This window comes from Miscanthus floridulus, chromosome 9 (genome assembly GCF_019320115.1).
Source record: "Miscanthus floridulus cultivar M001 chromosome 9, ASM1932011v1, whole genome shotgun sequence".
Lineage (NCBI taxonomy): Eukaryota > Viridiplantae > Streptophyta > Magnoliopsida > Poales > Poaceae > Miscanthus > Miscanthus floridulus.
Window position 1 is genome coordinate 9,396,037 of NC_089588.1, and position 23,270 is coordinate 9,419,306.

At 48.2% G+C, this 23,270-nt stretch overlaps 1 protein-coding gene and 3 pseudogenes across 1 annotated transcript; 1 reads left to right on the forward strand and 3 right to left on the reverse strand.

Moving 5' to 3' along the window:
- Positions 1–5,760: 5,760 nt before the first annotated feature.
- On the forward strand, positions 5,761–9,104 carry LOC136483372 (receptor-like protein EIX2). The gene has a single exon (XM_066480404.1). It carries the CDS (start codon positions 5,811–5,813, stop codon positions 8,712–8,714), a length of 2,904 nt encoding a protein of 967 aa, XP_066336501.1. The 5' UTR covers positions 5,761–5,810; the 3' UTR covers positions 8,715–9,104.
- A 2,770-nt stretch (positions 9,105–11,874) lies between these two features.
- On the reverse strand, positions 11,875–13,014 carry LOC136479189 (uncharacterized; annotated as a pseudogene).
- Positions 13,015–13,071: 57 nt separating this feature from the next.
- Positions 13,072–14,016, reverse strand: LOC136479190 (uncharacterized; annotated as a pseudogene).
- A 4,543-nt stretch (positions 14,017–18,559) lies between these two features.
- On the reverse strand, positions 18,560–21,732 carry LOC136483375 (probable protein phosphatase 2C 73; annotated as a pseudogene).
- Positions 21,733–23,270: the final 1,538 nt, after the last annotated feature.

The following is a 23,270-nucleotide window of genomic DNA, read 5'->3' on the forward strand; positions in this document are numbered from 1 at the left end:
GAGTCAGATGCGCAAAGCCCCGAAACCTGAGTTGAATCGGACATCATGAGCTACGCGAATCTTCCGGTGATTTGATCTGTCGTAGTCGTCGAAATAGAATAGTCTTCATGGTGATTCGAATCTTTGAGGAGACGGCTTTGGAGCTTGCCATTGTCGTCCGCCTCGCAGATCCATGAGCGAAGATGAAAGTTGATCCCGTCGAGAAGATCATGCTGTCGAGGTCCGTCGAGCTCTCGGATGCAAATTTGCCGAAAGCCCCTACCTGGCGTGCCAGCTATCGATGTTTTACCACTGATAGCCTACCACGGGGTTACCCAGGACAGTATGTTCAGGCTTCAGCTTATGCGGAACTCGACGGTGAACGCAAGAGATAGTCGATTTATCCTGGTTCGGGCCCTCGATCGTTGATCGAGTAATAGCCCTATGTCCAGTCGGCGTTAGCCTCTGCGTTGTATTGATTGTGTGTTGTTGCGTTGTCCAAGTCCTCTTCTCTAGGATCCTGCCCTCCTTTATATAGTCAGGAGGTCAGAATCCTAGTCGGTTTACAATGAGAGTTCCTAGTAGGATTACAGAATAATACTACTACTAAGACTACATGGGGAGAATCCTAGTTAGACTAGATCTTCTCTCTTCCTTGCGGGGTATCCTGTGGGTCCCGCACCGACAGCCGCGAGTCAATGTCGCGAAGCGGAGCTTTTCACCTATTGAACGACGGTGGTCTCCACCAGTGCATGGAGGTTCCGGTGGACCGCCTGCTCCTGTGGGTCAATAGGCTCGGGAAGGCCGTGCCGAAGCATCGCCACCGCGGTGATGTTCTGGCTAGGCCGAATGAACTGTGGAGGATCGTTCCCCTCGTCGATGATGTTGCGCTGAACCTGGCGGGCGTGACCCTGGGCACCGCTCATCGGGTTACGCACACGAGGCGTAGCGTGCTGCACCGAGTGCACTGGCGCAGGTGGTGGTTGGTTCTGTCGCCTTTGTCATAGCTCCTCGCCATGCTCCTATGCACATGCGAGGGCCTCCACCCGAGGATCTAGAGGGGTGTGGGTCTGTAGAGACTCCGCTACCACCGCGCGATTGTCCCGAGGCGTTCGCCATAGCGCACTCCTAGGACAGAGGGTGGCTAGGTGCCACGACATCACCGATGCTAGAGCCGTTGCTCTCAACATCGTCATCCATGAGGTCGTGAAAAGAGGTGGGAGCATAGCCCGCCATCCCCATGAATTTGGATGTGAGAGGGGGCGGTGCCAGCATCTTTCGAAGCTCCCGTGCATACGCGTCTACGGGGGACGCGAGGCCATAGGGGAACTAGTCGCATGGCAGTCGCGGCAAGGACAACGGGGTCCCCCCGGAGAGTCGGTGGAAAATATAAAAAAGCGAGTAAATAACAGTACGTACATTACTCACAATGGGGTTTGAGCCTAGCGTAGGCTTAGAGCAAAGCGGAGGCGCCTCGTCGTTGAGGTCGCCGGGCGGTCCAGAGCCATCGGAGGGCGCTCCTCCTTCGACGGGCGCCGGGACAAGTGCCTCCTTGCGGAGGCGAATACGCCGAGCCGGTCAGCGATGAAGTCCAGGCTTCCAAAGAGGATGGCCTGGGATGGCTCAAAGACAGGAGGACCCTACATCCCAATAGGTGGGAGCATGGGAAACTCCAGTGAGCCAAAGCGAGTTGTATCGCTTGAGCCCGCCATGGTGAAGATGGCGGAAAGGTGGGCCATCCGATGACCAAAAGCATGAACGTACAACATCCTCCCCACGGATAGCGCCAACTGTCGGTGCGAAAAGTGACCAACACGTAAATATTTGTAGTTTTGCCGCACGTTGTGATCAGATGTGGCCTAGCACTCGATGACACAGGGTTTATATTGGTTCAGGCAATGTGCCCTATGTCCAGTTTGAGTTGGTCGGTGACTTTATTCCTGAGCCCAGGTGCTCAAAGTTTGCTATGGGGTTACAAACGAGAGGGAGTAAGATGGAGGGTGTAAGAGGTCCGGTCAGACTCTGGACCGAAGGGCCAAGAGTGACGGGAGCTCCAACGTGCGCTAAGTGTTTGAGCGTATGCTCTGTTTGGCCTTAGAGTTGTAGAGCCAAGCAGAGAGAATCGGAATGATCCGTGTGTTGTCTGTCGGAGTCGTTCGAGTCATTCGAATCGATCGTCCCTGTTTTGGAGAGAGCGCATCCCCTTTTATAGATGAAGGAGATAGCTTTACAAGAGAGAGAGTGTATGAGAGAAAGAGAGTGTGTGTGCTACCTAGTCTTGTTGCCCATGCCGTCGGGTACAAGATAGTTTGTTGGCGCCTACAACACTGTTGTCGCTCAGATGCATGTGGTAGGCTCCATCGTCTTCTTCTGGTATGGCAAATGTCAGAGCCTACCATACTGTCTGATAAATGTCGGCACCCACAACACTGTTGGTGTTCTGACATCTCTCGAAGGTTACAAAGTACCCTTCTGACATGACCTGACAGTACTGTCCTACAGGTGTGCAGGATACAGTCCTTAGTATTGCGGTTGACTGGAGCGCCCTGCCTTACTTGCTCTGTCCCTTTCCTAGGACTTCACCGAGCGGGCGTCCCCGGTCGGTTGTTCCCCAGTCGGCTCCGGCCTCCTGGTTAGAGAAGAGCTGTAAGCAGAGGTTTAATGTACTCCCGGTCGGAGAGGCGAGTCGGAGTCGGAGGCGAGCGTCGGTCCTCTTTGGCCAGGCCTTCCAGTCGGAGAGGCGGGCCAGAGTTGGAGGCGAGCGTCGGTCCTCCTTGGCCAGGCCTTCCTGTCGGAGAGGCGGGCCAGAGTCAGAAGCGATGAAAGCAAGCGTCCTTCCTCCTTGGCCAGGCCTTCTGGTCGGAGTAGAAAGCGAGCGTCGTTCCTCTTTGGCCAGGCCTTCCAGTCGGAGAGGTGGGCTGGAGTCAGAAGCGACAGAAGCAAGCGATGTTCATCCTTGGCTAGGCCTTTTGGTCGGAGAGATGGGTTGGAGTCGAAAGCGAGCGTCGTTCCTCTTTGGCCAGGCCTTCTAGTCAGAGAGGTGGGCCAGAGTCAGAAGCGATGGAAGCGAGCGTCGTTCCTCCTTGGCTTGGCCTTCCGATCGGAGATGCGGGCCGGAGTCAGAAGCGATGGAAGCGGACACCGTTCCTCCTTGGCCAGGCCTTCCGGTCAGAGACTGGATCGCCCTCCTGGACTATCGTTAGGTTTTTGGGCCGACCCAGGAGTTGCGTGTCGTTCGCAACGTCGTCTGCTGGACCAAGCTTTTGCTGGGAACCAGGTCCATGAGGGACTCCGGGTTTATGAACCCAACAGATTGATTTTGCATAAATTAGAAACGGTGATTATAAGGTTGTGAAGTGACTCAGTGCTGGAAACAGTATTTGGAGCAGGTTGAGGAGGGACTGGCATCGGTGGCGGAGGTTGACCGATTACAGCGTAAACACCCCTCATCATTTCAAACATCTGCAGCCGCTCTGCCTCCATCCTCTGCTGCTCTACTTCCATCCTTGCCTCTAGCTCCTCCCGGAGCCTCGTTTCTTGTTCCAGCTGAGCCTACAATATTTTATTCCAATGTTACAATGCAATGCAAAAGTATGTAAAAATCAATGAACGATGAATAAAACAGAAATAAGCTGGAGTGCGTCCATCTGGAACCGAGTAGAGTCTGGCCGTGGGCGTATCGCCGGGCTGGAACTCGTGCTCCGTGCTCGAAGCTAGGAGAGAGTGGGAGTACCGGCCGTGTCGATTGTGCCGTCGCCAATCCAGAACTGGCCATGCTTCTTGCCTCCTCCCGCCCTCATGACCACTTCTCCATCAAGGTCATGGGCCCTCGGATCATACTTTGGGGATAGAAGGGGCCGTCATACCTGTGTTGGTGCTCATCGCCGGCGATGGGTCCGACGAGGAACTGGCGAAGAGACGCATTGAAGAGCGGCAGGGGCGGCACAGGGGGTCGGGGGCAGGGGGCGGCGTCGGCGAGGGCCGGGGGCAGGGGGCTGGCGGCGGGGGAGGGCAAGGGGCGGGCGTGGGATGCCGGCGGTGGGAGACAGGCGGCGCGGGCGCGAGACGTGCCAGCGGCGGGGGCGTCGGGAGCCGGCGGCGGCGTGGCGCGGGCGCGGGCGCGGGAGGTGCGTGTGTGAGGGTGAGTTTGCATGTGTGTGCGTGTGTGCGGGTGAGGCAGTGCCAGGCTAGATATGAAGAAGGTTTGCCGAGTGTCGGATCGGGGCACTCAGCAAAGTTCAGTGTCGGATCGGGGCACCCGGCAAAGCCCAGTTTTACCGAGTGTCAAATGGGGCACTCGGCAAACCCCGCTTTTTTCTGACCAAGATGTTTGAAATTTCTTTTCATTTCCCGGGTAAGGCCTCACACTGGACTCAATAACATGAATATAATTTTTCTACTCATTTTATTCTATTATTTGAATCACTTGCTGTTCAAATTTGACTTATACAAAAAAAATTCCTAGAAATGCAATAAATTAATTAAATATAGCAAACAGATCTAGAAATATACCAAATTTTAACATGGAATACCACATGTTGTATGTGGAGAGTAGAAAAGTTTCAAGGTCAGAAGAGAAAAAAAGAAATTATTTGCCGAGTGCCACATGTTTACACTCGGCAAACATATTTCTTTATCGAGTGCCACACGTTTAGCACTCGACAAATTTATTTCTTTGCCGAGTGCCTCCCTTTGCCGAGTAGTTTTTGTCTCTTTTGCTAAGTATATTTGTTTGCCGAGTTTTCCACTAACAGACACTCGGCAAACGTACTAACGGACGGCACACATAGTGACGGATGTGGACTTTGCTCAGTGCCTAGCTTTTGCCGAGTGTTTTTTTTTCTCAATTGCCGAGTGCTAAACTTTGCGGAGTGTTTTTTTTTACCTCTTTTACCGAGTGCAATTATTTTGCCGAGTGTTTTTGTGACAGCACTCGACAAATAGCTTTTTTACTGAGTACTCGATAGAATGCACTCGACAAACATTTTAGCACTCGGCAAACACCCAGTTTCCGGTAGTGGTTGTTACCATAAACATACACCTTAATTAAGTAAACAAAAAGACAGTACAGGAAACCTTGTCGACGACCATAGAAACAAACAAGTGGAGAGGAGGCACCCAAGCCAAGCAATTAGCGTCCTGTCTCTCCGCGTAGATGGGGCGCAACGCGGAGGCCATCAGCGCGGCGCTTTTCCTTACGCGTCGAGAAAATCAATCAATCAATCAAATACTACTGTAAACTCGCTCCGTCCGTTATGGGATGCGTACTTATCAAATTCTTTTAAATTTGATTAAATTTATAGAAAATATTAACAGCATTTATATCTCCGAATAAATTTATTATGAAATATATTCAAGAATTTATCTAATAATACTAATTATGTATTATAAATATTAATATTTTGGTATATATATTTGATCAAAGTTAAAAAAAATTAACTTGTCGAGAGGTGAGAACCCGCAGATGCCTGACCGCTTCTACAGGGCAAGTACGAAGATTTCAAGGCTGCAGTATCTAGATCTTTCCAATTCCAATCCGCTTCTACACGGAAGCGGCCTTCCCCACCCAATCCAATCCGTGGCTTTCACGTGGGACAGTACTGTAGACGCTTCTACACGGCAGGTGCCCGACGACCTCAAGTATGTTGACCTCTCTGGCATACCATTCTACGGTGGCAACTTGTCAAGGCTGCAGTATCTAGATCTTTCCAATTCCAACTTGATCTGCAGTATCCTCTGCATCCGTCTACTATAATAATAACACTCTCACTCCAGAACGGATCCACTCTGACTCCAGAACGGATCCTGCCACCATAGCGACATTATTGTCGATGGTTGCCACCATGCATCGCCTAGCTGCTGCCATGCTCGTGTTGCTCTGCTGCTGCTGCTTGTTCCTCGCCACGCAGCAGCAGCACCAGCTCCAGCCAGCCACCGGTGGTAACAGAGCGAGCCCGAGCTGCATACCACACGAGAGGGACGCCCTGCTGGCATTCAAGCACGGCGTCACCAGCGACCCTTACGGCGTCCTCAGCTCGTGGCGGCGAGACGGTCGCCACGACGAGCAAGACTGCTGCCGGTGGAGAGGCGTCCGGTGCAGCAACCGAACTGACCACGTCCACGAGCTTCGACTTGGAGGTGGAGGCACCTTCCCACCAGACACCTTCCCACCAGATAATTTGGCCGGCCAGATAAGTCCTTCTTTGCTTGCTCTGGATCACCTAGAGCACCTTGACCTCAGCTGGAATGATCTAGTAGGGCCAACGGGTCGTCTTCCCGAGTTCTTGGGCTCTCTAAAGAATCTCAAGTATCTTAACCTCTCTGGCATACCATTCTACGGTGGCGTGCCTCCCCAGCTTGGCAACTTGTCAAGGCTGCAGTATCTGGATCTATCATTTATGGGAGGCATGAACTCGACGGATCTCTCATGGTTAACACACATTCCTTCCATACAATATCTTTACTTGGACAATGTGGACCTCAGCACAGTAGTGGATTGGCATCATGTCATGAATATGCTTCCTTCTTTGAGGGCCCTCCATCTTTCAAGCTGCTCTCTTGCAAGCGCAAACCAGTCGCTGCCACACCTGAACCTTACAAATCTCGAGGAGCTCGATGCCTCCCTGAACTCCTTCCACCATCCAATGGTGACCAGCTGGTTCTGGAACATAACAAGCCTTAGATTCCTTTACCTCAGCGACACTAGTATGTACGGTCAATTTCCGGATGCTCTTGGAGACATGACATCCCTGCAAGTCCTTGATCTTTCATTTAATTCTTATGACGATGACTATGACGATGGGAAGGACCGCATCATGACCATGGATCTAAAGAATCTATGCAATTTGGAGGTTCTCAACCTTGATTTGTCTCACTTATATGGCGACGTAGCTGAGCTGTTTAGGAATCTACCTCGATGTTCACCCAACAAATTGCAAGAATTGGACCTCGGTTGGAACCATTTAACCGGGATGTTACCAAGATGGATGGGGAAATTGATGAGCTTGGTTGTTCTGAATCTAGGTTGGAACAACCTAACCGGACATGTCCCATATGAGATTGGAAAGCTTAGTAATATGACCTATCTAAATCTAAATACAAATAAACTGGATGGCACGATAACTGAGGAACACTTTGCTAGTGCAAGGAGCTTGCAATATATAGACTTGTCATATAATGCCCTCAAGATTGAGATCAGCTCGGACTGGCAACCACCATCTACATTAGAGTATGTATCCTTTGCATCCTGCCAGATGGGTCCACTGTTTCCTGGGTGGCTTCAGTGGAATGTGAACATCACCCATCTTGATATCTCGAGTGCAGGTATAGCTGATAGGATTCCACAATGGTTCTCCGATGCCTTTTCAAATGTCGAATTCATGAACATCTCCAACAATCAACTCAACGGAACTTTGCCGGCTGATATGGGCTCCATGTCACTTCAGGAACTCTACCTCAGTTCAAACAAATTAACTGGTCAGATACCCACGCTGCCACCAAACATACATAACTTGGACTTGTCCAATAACTTCTTGTCAGGACCTCTGCCCTCTGCTACTAGATCCGCCAATCTAGTACAACTTTCTCTGTTCTCCAACCGACTCACTGGTCATATTCCTGAATCTTTTTGTAAATATCAGCAATTAGCTATGTTGGACTTATCCAGCAATTTTTTGGAGGGAGAACCACCGTTGTGCCTCGGGGTAACGGAATCTATGGGATTTGTAGCCTTAAGTAACAATAGTTTGTCAGGAAAGTTCCCGTCTTTTCTGCAAAAATTGACAAATGTGGTCTTCCTAGATTTGTCTTGGAACAAATTCTCTGGACGATTGACAATGTGGATTGGAAGCTTAACATCATTAAGAGTTATACAATTAAGTCACAACAAGTTCTTTGGTAGCATTCCAATGAACATCACAAACCTTTCTTGCCTTCAGTACATGGACCTAAATAGCAATAAAATATCAGGCTCTCTGCCGATCTACCTATCAAATCTTAAATTTATGACAAACACATCCATAATGGATTGTTATGATGGCGGTGATAGAATTGATTATGATCTTAATAGTTTGTCTACGGTCTGGAAGGGGCAGGAATTGAACTATGGTTCCTATCAAAGAATTTTGGACACAAGTATGACGAGCATTGATTTATCTTCAAACGACTTAACTAGTGAAATTCCAGAAGAAATAGTTGTTCTTGATGCGCTTGTGAATTTGAATCTATCAAGGAACCACTTAACTGGAGTTATTCCAAAGAAGATCGGGGAAATGCGATCACTGCAATCATTGGACCTCTCGAGGAACATGCTTTCAGGGGAAATACCAGCCACTCTATCAAATCTGACGTTCTTAAGTTACTTGGAATTATCATACAACGATCTTACAGGAAGAATTCCATCAGGAGTACAACTTGATACCCTGTATGCAGAGTATCCATCTATGTGCATTGGCAACATCGGTCTTTGTGGACATCCTCTTCAAAACAATTGCTCGAGTGAGCGTCATGCACCAAAGCAAGGTGGCCTGGGAAGAACTGAAGAACGTTATGGGATACCATTCTTTTATCTTGGACTCGGGTGCGGCTTCGTGGTTGGTACATGGATTGCATTTGGTGTTTTGTTGTTTAAGAGAAACTGGAGAATTGCTTGCTTTCGACTCCCGGACAAGTTGTACGACAAAGTATATGTCCTTGTTGCTACATGGACAAGAGCAAGACAAACACAAACTGGTTAGCAAGCATGAAGCAAAGGCAATGGTCGGCGCTTCAACTAAAATTAGCCAATGCATGCATGTATGAATAATGGAAGTGGGAGAGAAGTCGGTTCAGGAGTGCTTTGAATCTTGTTACTACCAGTATTACATATTACCATGGTTTTCTTTACGAAATGAAGATTTGTGTGTCCGTGTTTATCTCTTATATCATGTAATAAACTGAGAACCGACACTTGATCATTGGCCAACATTAGTGTTTGTTGTACAAGATAGATATTAGTTGTTAGTATATATATAACATAAGTATGTTGTAAACTCTGGTTGATCTTCAGGATGTTGGTTTGTAGTCTGTACAAGACGTTCGCCTGGTCAGCTCAGGGCGTTATATAACACGTAGACGCGGCCTCTACAGAGGTTAACACGCTTCACCAAGTTTTACAGTAATAATTATTTCCTTATGATGATGAACATTAAGACATGGTCAATCAATTCCATGTAGCGCTTCAGGCGGCACTACATCATTGGTCCCTGTGGGCCATGGTAGTCGGATCCGGCAACCTAAATACGACCTATCATTGCATGTTCCACGCTCATCGTCCATATTAGGGCTTGTTTGGCTGCACCCGTATCCACCTTAGTCCACGTGTGTTGAAGTGGACTGAGGTGAATACAATGTGCAACCAAACAAGGCTTGGTGTGCCGTGGAATTTCAGTGTACCTAGGTGAGGGATGATATGAATCAAAATATCATGGTCTCATCTGCAACCAAAGTGTTACATATAAGCAACATTCACTTACCATACACATTGAACAAGAAAGCAGAGAATAAGGAGAGCAAATTTCTCAGAAATTGAAGAGCCCAAGACATCAGCACCGCTTAACTGGTGGAGCAGTAGTATACTACTACACCTGCAGTACCGCTACCTACAAACCGGAGAGCGCTGCTAGTCAAATCTCAAATGGGGTGCAAAATGACCTGGGGATAGTACTCCAGGCACATTTGAGATGATGACTTTTTATGATCAGGCAAATAAAAAAATAAAGTTTTCATAAAAAAAATAAAGTTTATATATAGTCACCAGCATGATCTTTGTTACGTACCATCGCAAGGGAATAATCATGTTCAATCTGCCCACACTCGACTCAACACAAAACTGCTAATATGGTCATAATAACAAAACAAAAACTGAACCACGAAATGATGATGGTCCGGTTCTGGTTCTCTTCATCATTGACGAAAAGCAACACATAAGGCAGTCTAAGATGATAAGCAAATGATTTATTCACAGCTCTAAACAAGTTATAAACTAAATCAGGCACCACCAAAAAACAAGAACGCAACTTCACCAAAAGGCTACAGATCGAACTGTGTAACCTTTATAGAGTAAATCTTAGCAATTCCAACTTTCCAACAACCAACGGCCACTTGCAGGTTGCTAGCTGCAACGGCTGCTGCTGCATCTATCCCTTCCATAGCTACCTTTTAGGCTTTTACATACCACATGCTGGGACTTGGACGGCGCTGGCGTCGTCGCCGCCCTGGGCGCGCCCCTGACCAGCCGTGGCCCGCGGGGCTATTTTTCCAGTGGAGCGAGATGACGACATCTGCGAGCCGGCTTTCATGCATGGACGGCGCCAGCGACGACAACGCCCTGGGCCTATCGGCCCTATCCGCTCGCGGGACAGTTTTTCCAGCGGAGCCGGAGGGAGACGACGCCCGCGAGGCGGCTTTCACTGATGACAGCGTTGGGGACGCCAACGTGAGCCGCCAGCGCTTGACGCGTAGCGCGAGGTCGTCGGCGGGCCCGAGAGTACGTGGCGACGGTCCTCTTGACGGCGGCGGTCCCGTTGGTGTTGAGCGGAGGAGCAAGAGGAAGCCATGTGTGCAGTGTGCTGTGGGCGTAGCACGCTCAGCTTCCTCAGCGCTGGAGGGGGGAGGCGACGTACCTATGCACGAGAGAGGCATGATGGTGTGGTGCGGGCGACAGCTGCTGGCTTTGTGTAGTGAAGGCGTGAAGTAGGAGGACGTCTCACCTCAGACAAGCCTGGTCGTCACGATTACTATTGTGCTGAAATTTTATATTATTTTTAAACATTAAATGACTCCCTTCGAAAATACTCCATTCTAAAAGTTATTGTTTTTTTCATGCCATGAGCACTCAATAAGATCTATAAATTCTTATATTTGAGTTTTTTCATTTGAGGTTCTTAAGATGCTAAAAAAATAATATAATATTCCAGCAGCATATTAATCACGTATTTTGGCTTGTCACCTTAGAAAAATAATATCATTCTTGTTCGTTGTCGAATAAAGATAATTTGTATATAAAAATTGTTGTTGTCGATGAGATTTATAAATTCCTAGTTTTGAGTTTTTTCGTTTGAGATCGTTAAGATGGTCCAAAAATTGATACAAACTTCAGGGAGCCAAACAGTACTGTTGCTGACACGTGGGTCCCATCTGTGAGATCCTCGACATGCCACATATGGTAGCGGGTCGAACCAAACCCAGCACCGCCTAAGACTACAAGAACAAAGAGTACTAATTATTACACGCCCAAAGCATCTGATACAACACGCAGTCCGTTTACAAACTGCACACCGAACCATCTAACGGGTTGTTCGGATGATGGTTTCTGTGGCCGATAAGCCAGCCGATGCTATTTTGTTGTGAGAGAAAAACACTGTAGGCTGATAAGTTCAAGCGAACAGGGCGTAAATTAGGGAGCCAGATTAGGTGACTTTACGGAGCAAAATTACATTGTAACTTTCCTGCGATCTCCACCCTCCATTCCGTATCCAACGACTCAGCACCAAGGTTTTAAATAGCCGGCTAAGCCTCTTAGCTACTGACCAAGCACAGCTATAGCGGGAGATAGCTGCAGCTATGCCATTTAGTTGTTTTTGCAAAAAAAATGAAAAAAAGACATGACATTGGCATAACTTCATAACCATTACCGATTGATACATAACCAGTTGAAAGGAGTACATTATAGGTTCATAGGAGTATATTACAACAGGCAAAGTGGCTAACAGAATACTGAAACATCAGTTTCACAAAAGTACAACATTCTGGAATAAAGATAACAGTACAACACAAAAGGTCATCAAGAGTTCTGGACAGTGGATACTAAATTACTAATACAAGGCAATATTGTAATCTTCATTTCTTTTAGTCTCACTAATCAGACTCAGAGACATAGTGAGAGGGAGACTTATCAGAGTCAGTAGTCTGCATTAGAGTACCATCAGCACAATCTTCTGAATCGGATGATGGAGCTTCAGGCTGCACTGGGCCATTTCTCATCAAAGATTGCAGGCTCCTGACTTTCCTCTTCTTAGGGTGCACATGCCTTTTATTTTTAGCTTGTGGTTGTGCTTGTTGTGGTGTGTGCTTCTGTGATTCTTGTGCACATTGTTGTTGTTCCATTTCACTTGGCAAAGGCGTAATACCAGTAATAAATTCATTATCATCATCTGCCACAACATCATCTACTTCTTTCTCTAAAGGATCTCTATCCTTCTTCTCTCTCTTATTCCTTAACTTAGAATTAAATTTAACAAACACAAGATCTCTCATCCTTTCATGAAGTAGCCTATTGCTCTTCTTTGTATGAACCTACGAATCAAGTAGTGAAGACAAGGCTACAGGTCAGATTTAAATTCCATGAACAAACATTAAAATTCAAAAAAGATAGCATGCACACAAAGATGCATGTCATAATTTTCTTTTTACCTGTTCAAATACTGACCAGTTCCTCTCACAAGCTGAGGAGCTGCAGGTCAGACTTAGAATCCTTGTTGCCAATTTCCTAAGATTTGGTGTGCTTGTGCCATGGTGCAGCCACCATTTTGCTGCATAAACATTAAACAAGTTAGAATAAAAATATGATATTCAACAATCAAATTAAGTTCACATATTCAGTTGTTCACCTGGATTGAAATTCTTGTTCTTTCGCAGCCTTGTGGCAATTTCACTTCCAAAACTCCCTTGCTGATTTTGATACATGTCGAGTTCTTCAATTATCTTGTCTTGGGTTTCTTCATCACCAGCCACCATCTTTGTAATACAGGAAATCACACTTGCTGCAAATGATCCATCTTTCACAATCTCTGACTTATTTGGATAATAGTAGTAGGGGTTCAAATAGTACCCAGCCAAGTGTAGTGGAGTCTTGAGCTTGTTGTCCCATCTTCTATCAATGATATCCCAAACTTCTTTGAAACGGCTCTCATCATTATCAAACCCCTAAGAAATTTCTTTCTTCGCCTCCAACATTAATCCATGGAAGAATCCCATTGATGGTACAACGCTGTCCATTCTTCTCAACACATTAGCCAATGGCTCAAAGTAATTAACTGCAATGTCAACATTTTTTCAGAAGGTTTCGGATCTGATCACTTTGTTGGCTTTCTTCCCCTTGGCCTGCTTCAAGTAACCCAATTCCTCCATCTCATCTGATTTAAATAGTCTTGTCAACTCTTTTTTGTTGTCCAGCAAGCTTTTTAGATTCAAGTAAGCAGTGGCAAATCGTGTAACCCCAGAGCGAACCAAGTCTTTCTTAAGAAACTTCCTCATCAAATCCAACACCCTAGTATGAGCATACAAGAAAATAGTCACTTGCCTTGCATTAGCAATGGTCTCCTCAACTGGTCCAAGCTTACCAATATCCTCTAGCATGAGATCCAAGCAATGAGCAGCACATCCATTCCAAAATATTGAAGGTCTTTTTGCTGTCAATAGAGTTGCTGCACTTGTATTGACGCTAGCATTATCAGTCACCACTTGGACAACATGTTCTTCCCCTATCTCTTCTATGTACATATCCACAAGTTCAAAGATATATTTGCCATCTTTCCTGTCACCCGAGCATTCCACTGAATCTAAGAAGAGTACCCCATGAGCACTATGCACAACTAAATTCATCACTCCCCTACCCTTCCTATCTGTCCATGCATCTGTCATGATAGAACAACCTGTGAGCTCCCATGATTCCTTATGCTCCTTGAATCCATCCATCACATTTTCCTTCCTTTTCTACAAGAACGGTCCACTCATCTCATAGGGACTAGGCCCTTTCAGATTTCTACCAAATTGTCCAATGGCCCTTTCAGCACATATGATCAAAGTTAGGAAGGGTGACTGTGTTGTGTGGAATGCTAGCTTCATAGAACCACTGACATATGTACTCACAAGTTCTATCCCTCCTCTCTTCTCTTTTCTGAGTTGTCAATGCTGTTTGAACCTTATTGCTTAGATTAATTCCTCTCTGTGTCATACTAGCATATTCTTCTATAGAAGGAGGCTTGTAGTACTTGTCAATAGTTTGACCACCTGCTACAGATCTAGAGCTACTAAATCCTCTTTGTCGCCTTTGCCTTCACCACAAGAGCATTATTGCCATGATCTGAACCTTCACTGCCACTTTCACAATCTGAGTTTTCTATGTTAACTTCAGCTCTGTCCATTTTCTTTTCTTTGTTTTTCTGTTCTTTTTCACTAGTCTTCTTCGTAAGCAAATCAAATATCTCTTGCTGCACTGGAGCTGGAACTTTTCCACACTTAGTAGTATTGAAACCTTTAATTCCTGCAAGATGGTACTTAATTCTTGTAATTCCACCACTGCAGAGCTTGTCACAATACTTGCACCGTAGGTGATGTTTCTTGGTTATATCTGGACAGAAATAGTGAGCCCATGCAGGGTCATCTGAGTTGATACCAGGTTATTTTGGTCCAGCTTCTAGTGAGACAGAGGCAGCACTAGACGGGTTACCTATACAAAGAGCAAACTAAGCCACATTAAAACCTAAATAAGACAAGGTCATATTGCAAAGGCAAAGTAAGCCACTGTTTAGAACTGGTTCAACAAGCACGGATCTTTCAACAAGCAAAAATATGAACAAAGAATTTATCTGCATATGCCCCAATCAAAATAATGCAAACTGATATAGCAGTTATTATCATTTACCACCTAGGCCAAACAAGCACGGGAGGCAAGTATATGAAATTAGAGGTAACAAATATTGACAGCTTGTTTACATATAGTGAGATCTGCGACATACAAGCAAAAAAAAGAGAGGAGGTTGTGAGCACTGACCAGATTGTTGTGCCATGCCGTCGCCGTTGGTGCTCTACTGCTACTTCAGTGCTTCGGAGACGAGGAGCACCCAGCGCTGACGGACCTCCTCGTCAGACTCGTGCCGCTGCTCAGCTGCCTCCGGCGCCGCCGCCGCCGCCCGCTCGAAGCAGTCGCCGGCGCCGGTCGCCTCCATGAGCCGCCGCCAAAGGGCACAGCCGCCAGCCTCTGTTGATCTGCTCGATGCCGCCGCCGCCGATCGCCTCCTCTTCTTGCAGCTAGAGAGCGGGCGCTTGGAAGCTAGGCGCTTAAGAGCTAGGGTTTGCAGCACTTTAGCCACCTCTCGTCTCTGGACCAATTAGGCCGGCTTCCTTGTTGGGCCAGGCCGGACGCGTTTCACAATTTAGCTGCGCTAAATTAAGGCTAGTTTAGCGGCTATTGCCGGCTAAACGACGCTATTAGCGCCCCACTTTTTTTAGCGCAAAAAACTGCATCGCTTAGCTGCTTCCATCCCCAACGGCTATCTCCGGCTATAGGCTATAGGTGCAGCTATAGCCGGAGATTTAAAACTTTGCTCAGCAAGCATTCAAAGCAAAAGCCTACAACGCTTAGCATTTTTCGTCCACTCCGGCAGCAGTCTGCGGCAGGTCCATGCCAGAGCTCCGGCGGGCTGCCTTCCCTTGCGGCGAGGACGCGCAGCAGGTCCGGCCACTGGAACCCGTAGCCGAGGCCGTAGTCAACGATATGTAGGTGGCGCCCGTCGGTGTCGTGGATGGTCCTGTTGGAGAAGACGAGGCCGCGAAGCTCGAAGAGGGAATCGACGGTGCGAGACTCTGAGCTCGTTGTGGATCATGGATGGGGGTGAGGCGGTGGCGCTTGGGGGTGCCTGCGGGCTGCTGCTGCTGTGGCCACGGGCGAGCTTCGATGTGCGTGGGCCTCCGGGCTCCGGCCGCGGGGCGCGCGAGCTCTGCAGCACGCGGGCTCCTCCGAGTGCGAGCGCTAGCCGCCGGCGCGAGCTGTGCAACGCACGGGCTTTTCTGGGAGCGAACACCGGCCGTGCGGGGACGCAGCCGCTGGGCACGAGCTCCACAGCGGGGGGCGCACAAATGCATGACACAGCCGCCGGGCGCAGAGCTCTGCTAGTCTGCCACTGGACAGTGAAGGATGTAATCCTAGCTGTGGTGTTAGTTTGGTCAGTTTGAGTATTTAGTTTCAGGTATTTCAGTTTAGTCAGTTATCATGTCAGCCAACGTCGTGTAATCGTGTCTTGTGCTCGAGTCCTATACCTATAGTCTTCGGGATAGTGGAGTCAAGCGCTCATGTTAGTGGACTCTGACGGCGGCGGCAGGTCCCTTGTTCTTCACTTGTTGAGATCCTCTCGAGGCTAACTTTGGATGAACCAAGAATGCTCCAGTTTACTGTCGAGCTGCGACGCCTACTCCTTGATCCTCAGGACAGCCAACTTAGAAATTGAGGCAGGGAAAGCACTGATGGCCCGTGGAGACGAATTTCCAGACATTCAGCAGCTGGTCACAATCATGACTTCTGATGCATACAGTAAGGAGTACAGGGCGGTGATTGCAGAAATGTTGGCACAAATTTGTGCCAAGTCCACAGCAGATCAGGATTGGATCAATCGCCTGAGCTCAGTGGCCAACGCATTGTCCACGGTACGTATCCGTATGTACAAATTTTCTACGGAATACATTTATTGTACTATACATATACGAAGGTACTACAATATATATATATATGCAATGATTCATGTTCACCTTTACTGTTGCATGTACTTGAAGCGATAGTAGTAACTGTACCTACAAACACTACCTGGATTGGCGAAAGGAACATGAAGTTTCTCGCGCCGTTCTTAGGCCTCGCAGTGCAGATACGTGAGAAGCTTGTGACTGCAGAGGCTTTTGCGGATGCGGTCACAGGGCTTCCAATACTTTTGCAGAGAAGCTCATCGGGGTGTACGACAGCGAGGATGATGAACTCTGCCTGGCGATCATGAAGTCCGCGACTAAGCTGGTTACGTGGATGACGGAAATCGACACCACCAGCCCTGGTTATTACATAGACTACTTCGGGCAGGTGAACATTGTTCAGAAACTGGACGCCGCCGTGAAGGCCATGGCTCACCTCGAAAGGTACGTGGTTATCACCGGCGGTGCTGACGAGAAGGAAGGCTATGTGACGCTTCAGACGCTTGTGGAAACAGCCAAGAACAAGTTGGTTCCACAGCAGCAGAATTAGCATGCAAACCAAACCTATATGATGGGTACCAGTGCGGAAGTTCAACTCTTGTCATGTACGCATGTCGTTGTTCTGTTCCCTTGTGTGTTTTTCTTTAGATCAATGTATTGAATAACTTATCAAGAAACATCGCAGAGTCCAGAGTCTGTAATAATTGTGGTTAATTTGGTTTATGTTCTTAGAGAGGACTCAAGTGAGCCAGAGCTATTTCTATTATGTAAACATAATAAACCTTAGTGGAAGAAATCTGTTCCTTATGCTACAGACTACAGCGCACGGTCACCTTAAAAGCAGCTGCATTGTAGATGAGGTTTGAAACGTCAATCCATTGCCACGTGAGCAGTTGCTTCAGCATTCAGATGCAGCATGGGTCTGCATTCAATAAAATACAACAGCTCAACTTAATTAACTGCCATCTAACAAATAAATAATATTCTATTTATTTAACAATTGAAGCTTCGATGTCTACTTTCTCGAAATTAGCATCGGCAGCTGCAGTGCAGAAAACGAGGCTGCACAGTCTTGCTCATAGGTGCAGGGTTTGCGTACTTGTGTTCATAGGGGTTGAGTGTGCATGCATGCTCTACTTGTGTAATTCGAAAAAAAAACATGATAGAGAAAAAACCAAGGATCATTCCATTTCCCGCGCCAAGGTTCTCCGGGTTAGGCTTCAAAGTCGAACGCCTGTCTGGCTTTCGGCCCAAGCCCAACAAATAAGATACGGCTCAGTGAACAGTGCAGCCCAACAAAAAGCAAAGCATGCATCTCCAGGAGGCTACGTTTTTGTGTTTTTTTTTTTAGCAGTCCGTGGGGAACTTCCCCCACCTATTTTTTCTCCTCTATATGGAATATATGGTTAAAAAGAAAGCACGAGGAGTGCTAAAGGGAGACCTTGCAAAGCTCAAAGAAAAAAACACTACGTTTTTGTGCTTCTTGATCCCCACGTACGGAACCACCATCAAATAATCGATAAACGGTAACGATAGGTTGCGGCGTCTGTCCCTCCGGACGCCTGAACCTGCACTCGATCCACTCGCTGCTGCAGAGTGCGCCTCTATATCTCCAACAAAATCGCTCATCTTTTTCAGGGCAGTTGCGCAGGGCCGCTTGCCGTAGACAGCGCACCCGCCCGCCACGGCCTTCTCCAGCACGGCGCGGGCGACGTTTAGAGTAGATTGGTGTTGCACCCGCCCGCCACGGCCTTCTCCAGCCGGCCTTCTCCACGTACGGATGTTTAAGTAGTAGATTGGTGTTGCACATGGGAAGTGGCTGACGGCGCGGGCGACGTCTGTGGTGGCGTGGGTCCACTGCTGTGAGCCCGACGCGCTAGGCGCTCGCTCCATCCCTCCCTATGCAGGCACCGTCCGGGCGGACGCTAGCAAGTCCGATCAATAAATGTTTTTAACTGTGGTTGTTCTATTATTATTGTTATAAAATAGCAGGGTTAAAAATGCATGCATAAAATCTCATCTTTTTAAAATGCATAACACCCGGTTGCCATCCCACAATGCATCAAGCAATGATTTGATCTTTAAATTTAAGAATGAAGAATGATCGAGTAACCATTCCATAGATCGATCATGTTGATATGGTGTCAAAAATTAATCTCACCAACAAATTACAGTTACAGCAAACGCAAACGGCAAACCCTTCATGGTTCACGCAACCAGTCACGCAATGTTAAGTAGCAGTAGTATATCTGTCTCAAGTCACATGCGAGCAGGACGAGGACGAACAACCATTCAGATTCAGCAGGGAATGAAGAAATGATCACCTCATCCGTTTCAACAACCTGAATCCGACAGGCCATTACGCCAATCAAATCCTAGAAATTCCTTTTCAATTTGGCTGCCTCGCGTCCATCCATCGGTCCATGCACGAACGAACGAATTTACGTGTACCGCCCATGAAAACGATGGCATCCCTTCAATTTGGCCAGGAATTGATCATCAATCCCGCTCCTCGCCGTCGTCTTCGTCCAGCGAACTCGACCGCCTCCGCCAGCTCAGCACGCGCCCCATGCGCGGCAGCCTGATCACGGAGTTGGCCCGTGCCACCCCCTCCAGCGCTCTCCACACTGTCGCCCCCTCCTCATGCGACGCCTCGCCGCTGTTACTCAGAGCCCGGCGGAAGCAGCTGCCCGTGAACGGCACGACCGGATGCGCCGCCGGCTTCGCGTCGTCTCCTGTGCCCGGGACTCGGAGGAGGCTTTCGTCAGGACCAGGAGATAAGGCCCGGTTCAGGTAGAGGCACACGACGGCGCAGTCGTCCACCATGGACGTCGGGTACTTGCGCCGCCACGCTCGGACAGCACGGTCGATCAGCTGCCTCGCCGCCTTGGACGGGTCGGTCGCCGATGACACCAGCTTCACCACCTCCTTATTCGACAGCACGTCCCAAATCTGCAACAGGTTTCGCCGTTTCGGCAGCAAAAGGAATTCAGACTTCTCATGCTACCGTAAAACCATATCTGAGAATGTTGTCTATTTTGATTTCAGAACAAATCGTTATCTGCTAAAACTATCATGGCAATAATAAATAGACGACAGTGATATGCATGTATGGTTTTGGTTAACAGTTTCTTTTGTGGGTCTTATCTGAAAGGGATTTATGCTATATTCTGTACCCAGATCATCTGGAATAGAACTGCATGCAAGCCTTTCTGATTAAAGAAACCTGGACTGAAAGTGACAGGAATCTGAAAGTGCCAATCAAATAAATGAATTTTCAACTTTTTTTATTTTTAATTACCCCATCAGTAACAAGCACCAGGTACTCATCTTTCTCGGACAGTTTCCTGCAGTAGACTTCAGTTGTGCAGATAAGGCCATGGTTCTTCAGGCAGAAGTCACCGAAGGCCCTTGCCATGGCGAGGCCCGGCGCATCCTGATCCGGCAGCCACATCCTAGGCACGTCTGGCTCGTCGTCCATGGCGAACACTCTTCCCTTGCAGTTCAGAATCCTTGCGAGCTCGCCTATTGCAAGTATACAGGAATGCAAAATTCAGACAAGAAGTGCATTCAGGTGTGTTAGTAGCCGTGAAATGAGAAGTTTTGACGCTCACTTGGAAGACCTGGCTTCAAGTCAGTGGTGAGCTGGACGGGGATCAGACGGTCCTTGCTGTCACGGGTGCAAAGGACAGCGCGTGAATCGCCCAAATTGGCAACGATCAAGTGATCACCCTGTGCATAACAAGGACAATACAGCTGAAACATGATTTCCTACAGCTAGTAGTTACAGTACAAGTAAATCACTGAGCATCTATCTGACTTGCCAAAGGAATCCAAATCACCGAAACATGATTTCTAGTTCAGCTAGTAGTTACAGTTCAGAATTAGTACCTCTCTAACAGCAGTGACTGCAGTTGTGCCGCTACAAATACAGTCAATTCCTGAATGCTGCCTCAGCTCCTCATCCACCTGCTCAAATGTCTTCACGAATATGTTCTTCCAAGTGGACAACAGCTGACTCTCATCGCTCATATCATCACTGAACGAGCTGCTATCTGACTTGTCAAAGGAATCCAAATCTGTGTTGCTTGAGGGATCCTCTTCAGTTCTGAGCTTCACACTATTGCTTGAGGGATCTTCTTCAGGTTTCAGCTTCAAACTATTGCTTGAGTCATCTTCTTCAGGTTTAAGCTTCAAATTACTGCTTGAATCATCTTCTACAGGTTTGAGCTTCGAATTACTGCTTGAATCATCTTCTTCAGGTTTAAGCTTCAAAGTATTGCTTGAGGAGTCTTCTTCAGCTTTAAGCTTCAAAGTATCGCTTGAGGAGTCTTCATCTCCAGTTTTCGGTTTCAAAGCAGAGGCTAGTTTCACTGGAAGGGTGTCGCGGACATGGCGAGCGACTTCCCGGCCAAGAGGGCCATGTCCATCAAATACCCCGCAGAAGATGTGGCCTTTGTGGCCAGCAAAGTCCTAAGCATCTTGATACAATTGCCACACATCAAGATCAAGCGAATCGTGGGTGCGTGTGAATGAGAAAAAACAATGTACTTGCATTGGAGATGCTAAAAGTAAGGTACAAAGATATGGATGTGCCAACATAGCTTTTAATGTTCCGGCCCAGGCAGGTTCATGTACAATGCAAGCTCTCAGGAGTCAGGACACTGGTGGTGTGGGCAATAAAGATGGTGAAGTACATAATTTCAGGTATGCTTAAAAAATCTGTTTTTTCCTTTCTACTAACATCTCTCTCAGGTTGTAAGGTTTCAATACTCAGCAGCCATAGATAGATCCGGTGCGCTTTGCACAAACTAAGTTGTAAACACAGCTTGCATTGCAGGTTGCAACAACACCGTGAAAAGCTTGCATATTGGGAAAACACACACACAATATCCCAGTTTTCTTAATTGCTAACATTCTTACTGGTCGGTGAAAATCAATGGTGCAAGGAGCTATCTAGTGAGAGTGTGAGACAAACTAACTAGTAGGCAGAGGCGCTGCAACCAATCCGAGATCGAGGTGAAAGCAGAGAAGAGACAGAGTGGAGGGAGGGTGAGGTCATGCACCTGGGAGACGGTCATGGCGTCCTGGTTGGCGCCCTTCCATCCCTGCTTGGTGTGCACGGAGACGCCGGCGCTGGCCCACAGGTGGCTGTGGAACACGTCGTCGTGCATCCATGGGAAGCCCAAGCCCTCGTCGTCGTCCAGCTCCCCCTGCTGCCGCCTTGCTGCAGCAGATCCCCATTGCTGCTTATGCTTTGCTTGCTCTTGCGCGTGAGCTCCGTCCTCCCCTCTCCTCTCCTCTTCTTGGATTGCCAAGCAGGAGCAGGAGGAGCAGTGGTAGCAGGAGCTGCGGTGGGTTAAGGGACTGTTTGGGACTACTCTGCTCCACCTTTTTCAGCTCTGCTCCACCAACTCTACCACAGAGCAGCTCCACTGAGGAGTTTCTGGAGCAGGTGGACCTGTTTGGCACGCAGTTTAGCTCCAGCTCTGAAAACATGAGGTTTTTACAGGAAATGTCTACTATGCCCCTGATCGATGTTTGGTGTATGTTCTGTTGTATGCAGAGCCTGTGTAATTGAATATTTTTTTTACCAATTCAAATATGGTGTAAATATTATAATCTCATTTAATTATTGGAGAAAAGTAAAAAACAAATATTTTGGCCAAATAATTCCATACTTTTATCACGTAAATTTCAAAGCGCTTGATGGATAATTGACAAAGTTCATATTTCATTTTTAGCACTCCAAACGATCGCTCAATAACATTGCGGATGGATGAGTGAACATCTGGAGTGCTAATATATTGACAGTGGTATGCAATGAGGTGAGTCAGAAATATATGCAGGCAGTATATGAAGGCTCAAGGATATGGTGTTTATGGCATAACTAGAATGCATATACCGATCATTGTAGCACCGGTACATTTGACAAGCCAACATAGCAAGCGCGAGACCCCATGAATTTGCAGCGCAATCTGCAAATTCCTCAAATGCAGCAAGGTTGACAAGAGTACCACGCAGTAGTAGGATGAAAAGCTGCAGAGCGTGGATGTAGCTGATCGCGTGCCTTTCCAAATTGTCAAATTCGACAAGCCAATCGTATCCCAACAGAAGAGAGTAGGATCTGAAACCTCTGAATCGTTCCAACACGAAAACTAAGAGCCCAAGGCGCACCATCGACCCAAATCGAGCCCGCGACATCGGAACAGACAGAACAGACAGAGCATGCAAATCAAACGCAGATGCAAGGGGCAGGCGAGGATCGTCGGAGGAGACTGGCCCACCCCACTCCCACCCACCCACCGTGTTCTGCCAGCGGTCCTGGGCGTTGACGTCGGCGCCGTTGGCGATGAGGCACTCGGCGACGTCGTGCCAGCCGTGGAGCGCGGCAACGTGGAGCGGCGTGCGGCTGTCGTAGTCCCAGGCGTTGACGAGCGCGCGCCCCCTTCCGAAGTCCCCGCGCCGCTGCTCCCGCCTCCGGATCCCCCATCCGCCGCAGCGGCGTCCTCCTCCAGCAGCTTCCGCACGGCGCCGACGTCGTTCTGGTGCGTGTGCCACAGGATGAGCGATGTGCGGGCGATGAGCCCCTTGTCGTCGAACCGGCGCCGTGCGCCCCCTTCCGACGACCCCGCGCCGCTGCTCCCACCTCCGGATCCCCCATCCGCCGCAGCGGCAGCCGCGTCCTCCGCCGCGCTCATCTCCGTCCATCACCTTGCTGGAATGCTCGTCGTGGCGGCCGGAATAGCGGGCGGCGGCGCTAGGGTTCATGGGGAAGAAAGGACGACGCTACGGAA

Excerpts from the sequence above, each read along its gene's own strand:
- LOC136483372 (XM_066480404.1), top strand. The coding sequence starts at position 5,811 with ATGGTTGCCACCATGCATCGCCTAGCTGCTGCCATGCTCGTGTTGCTC.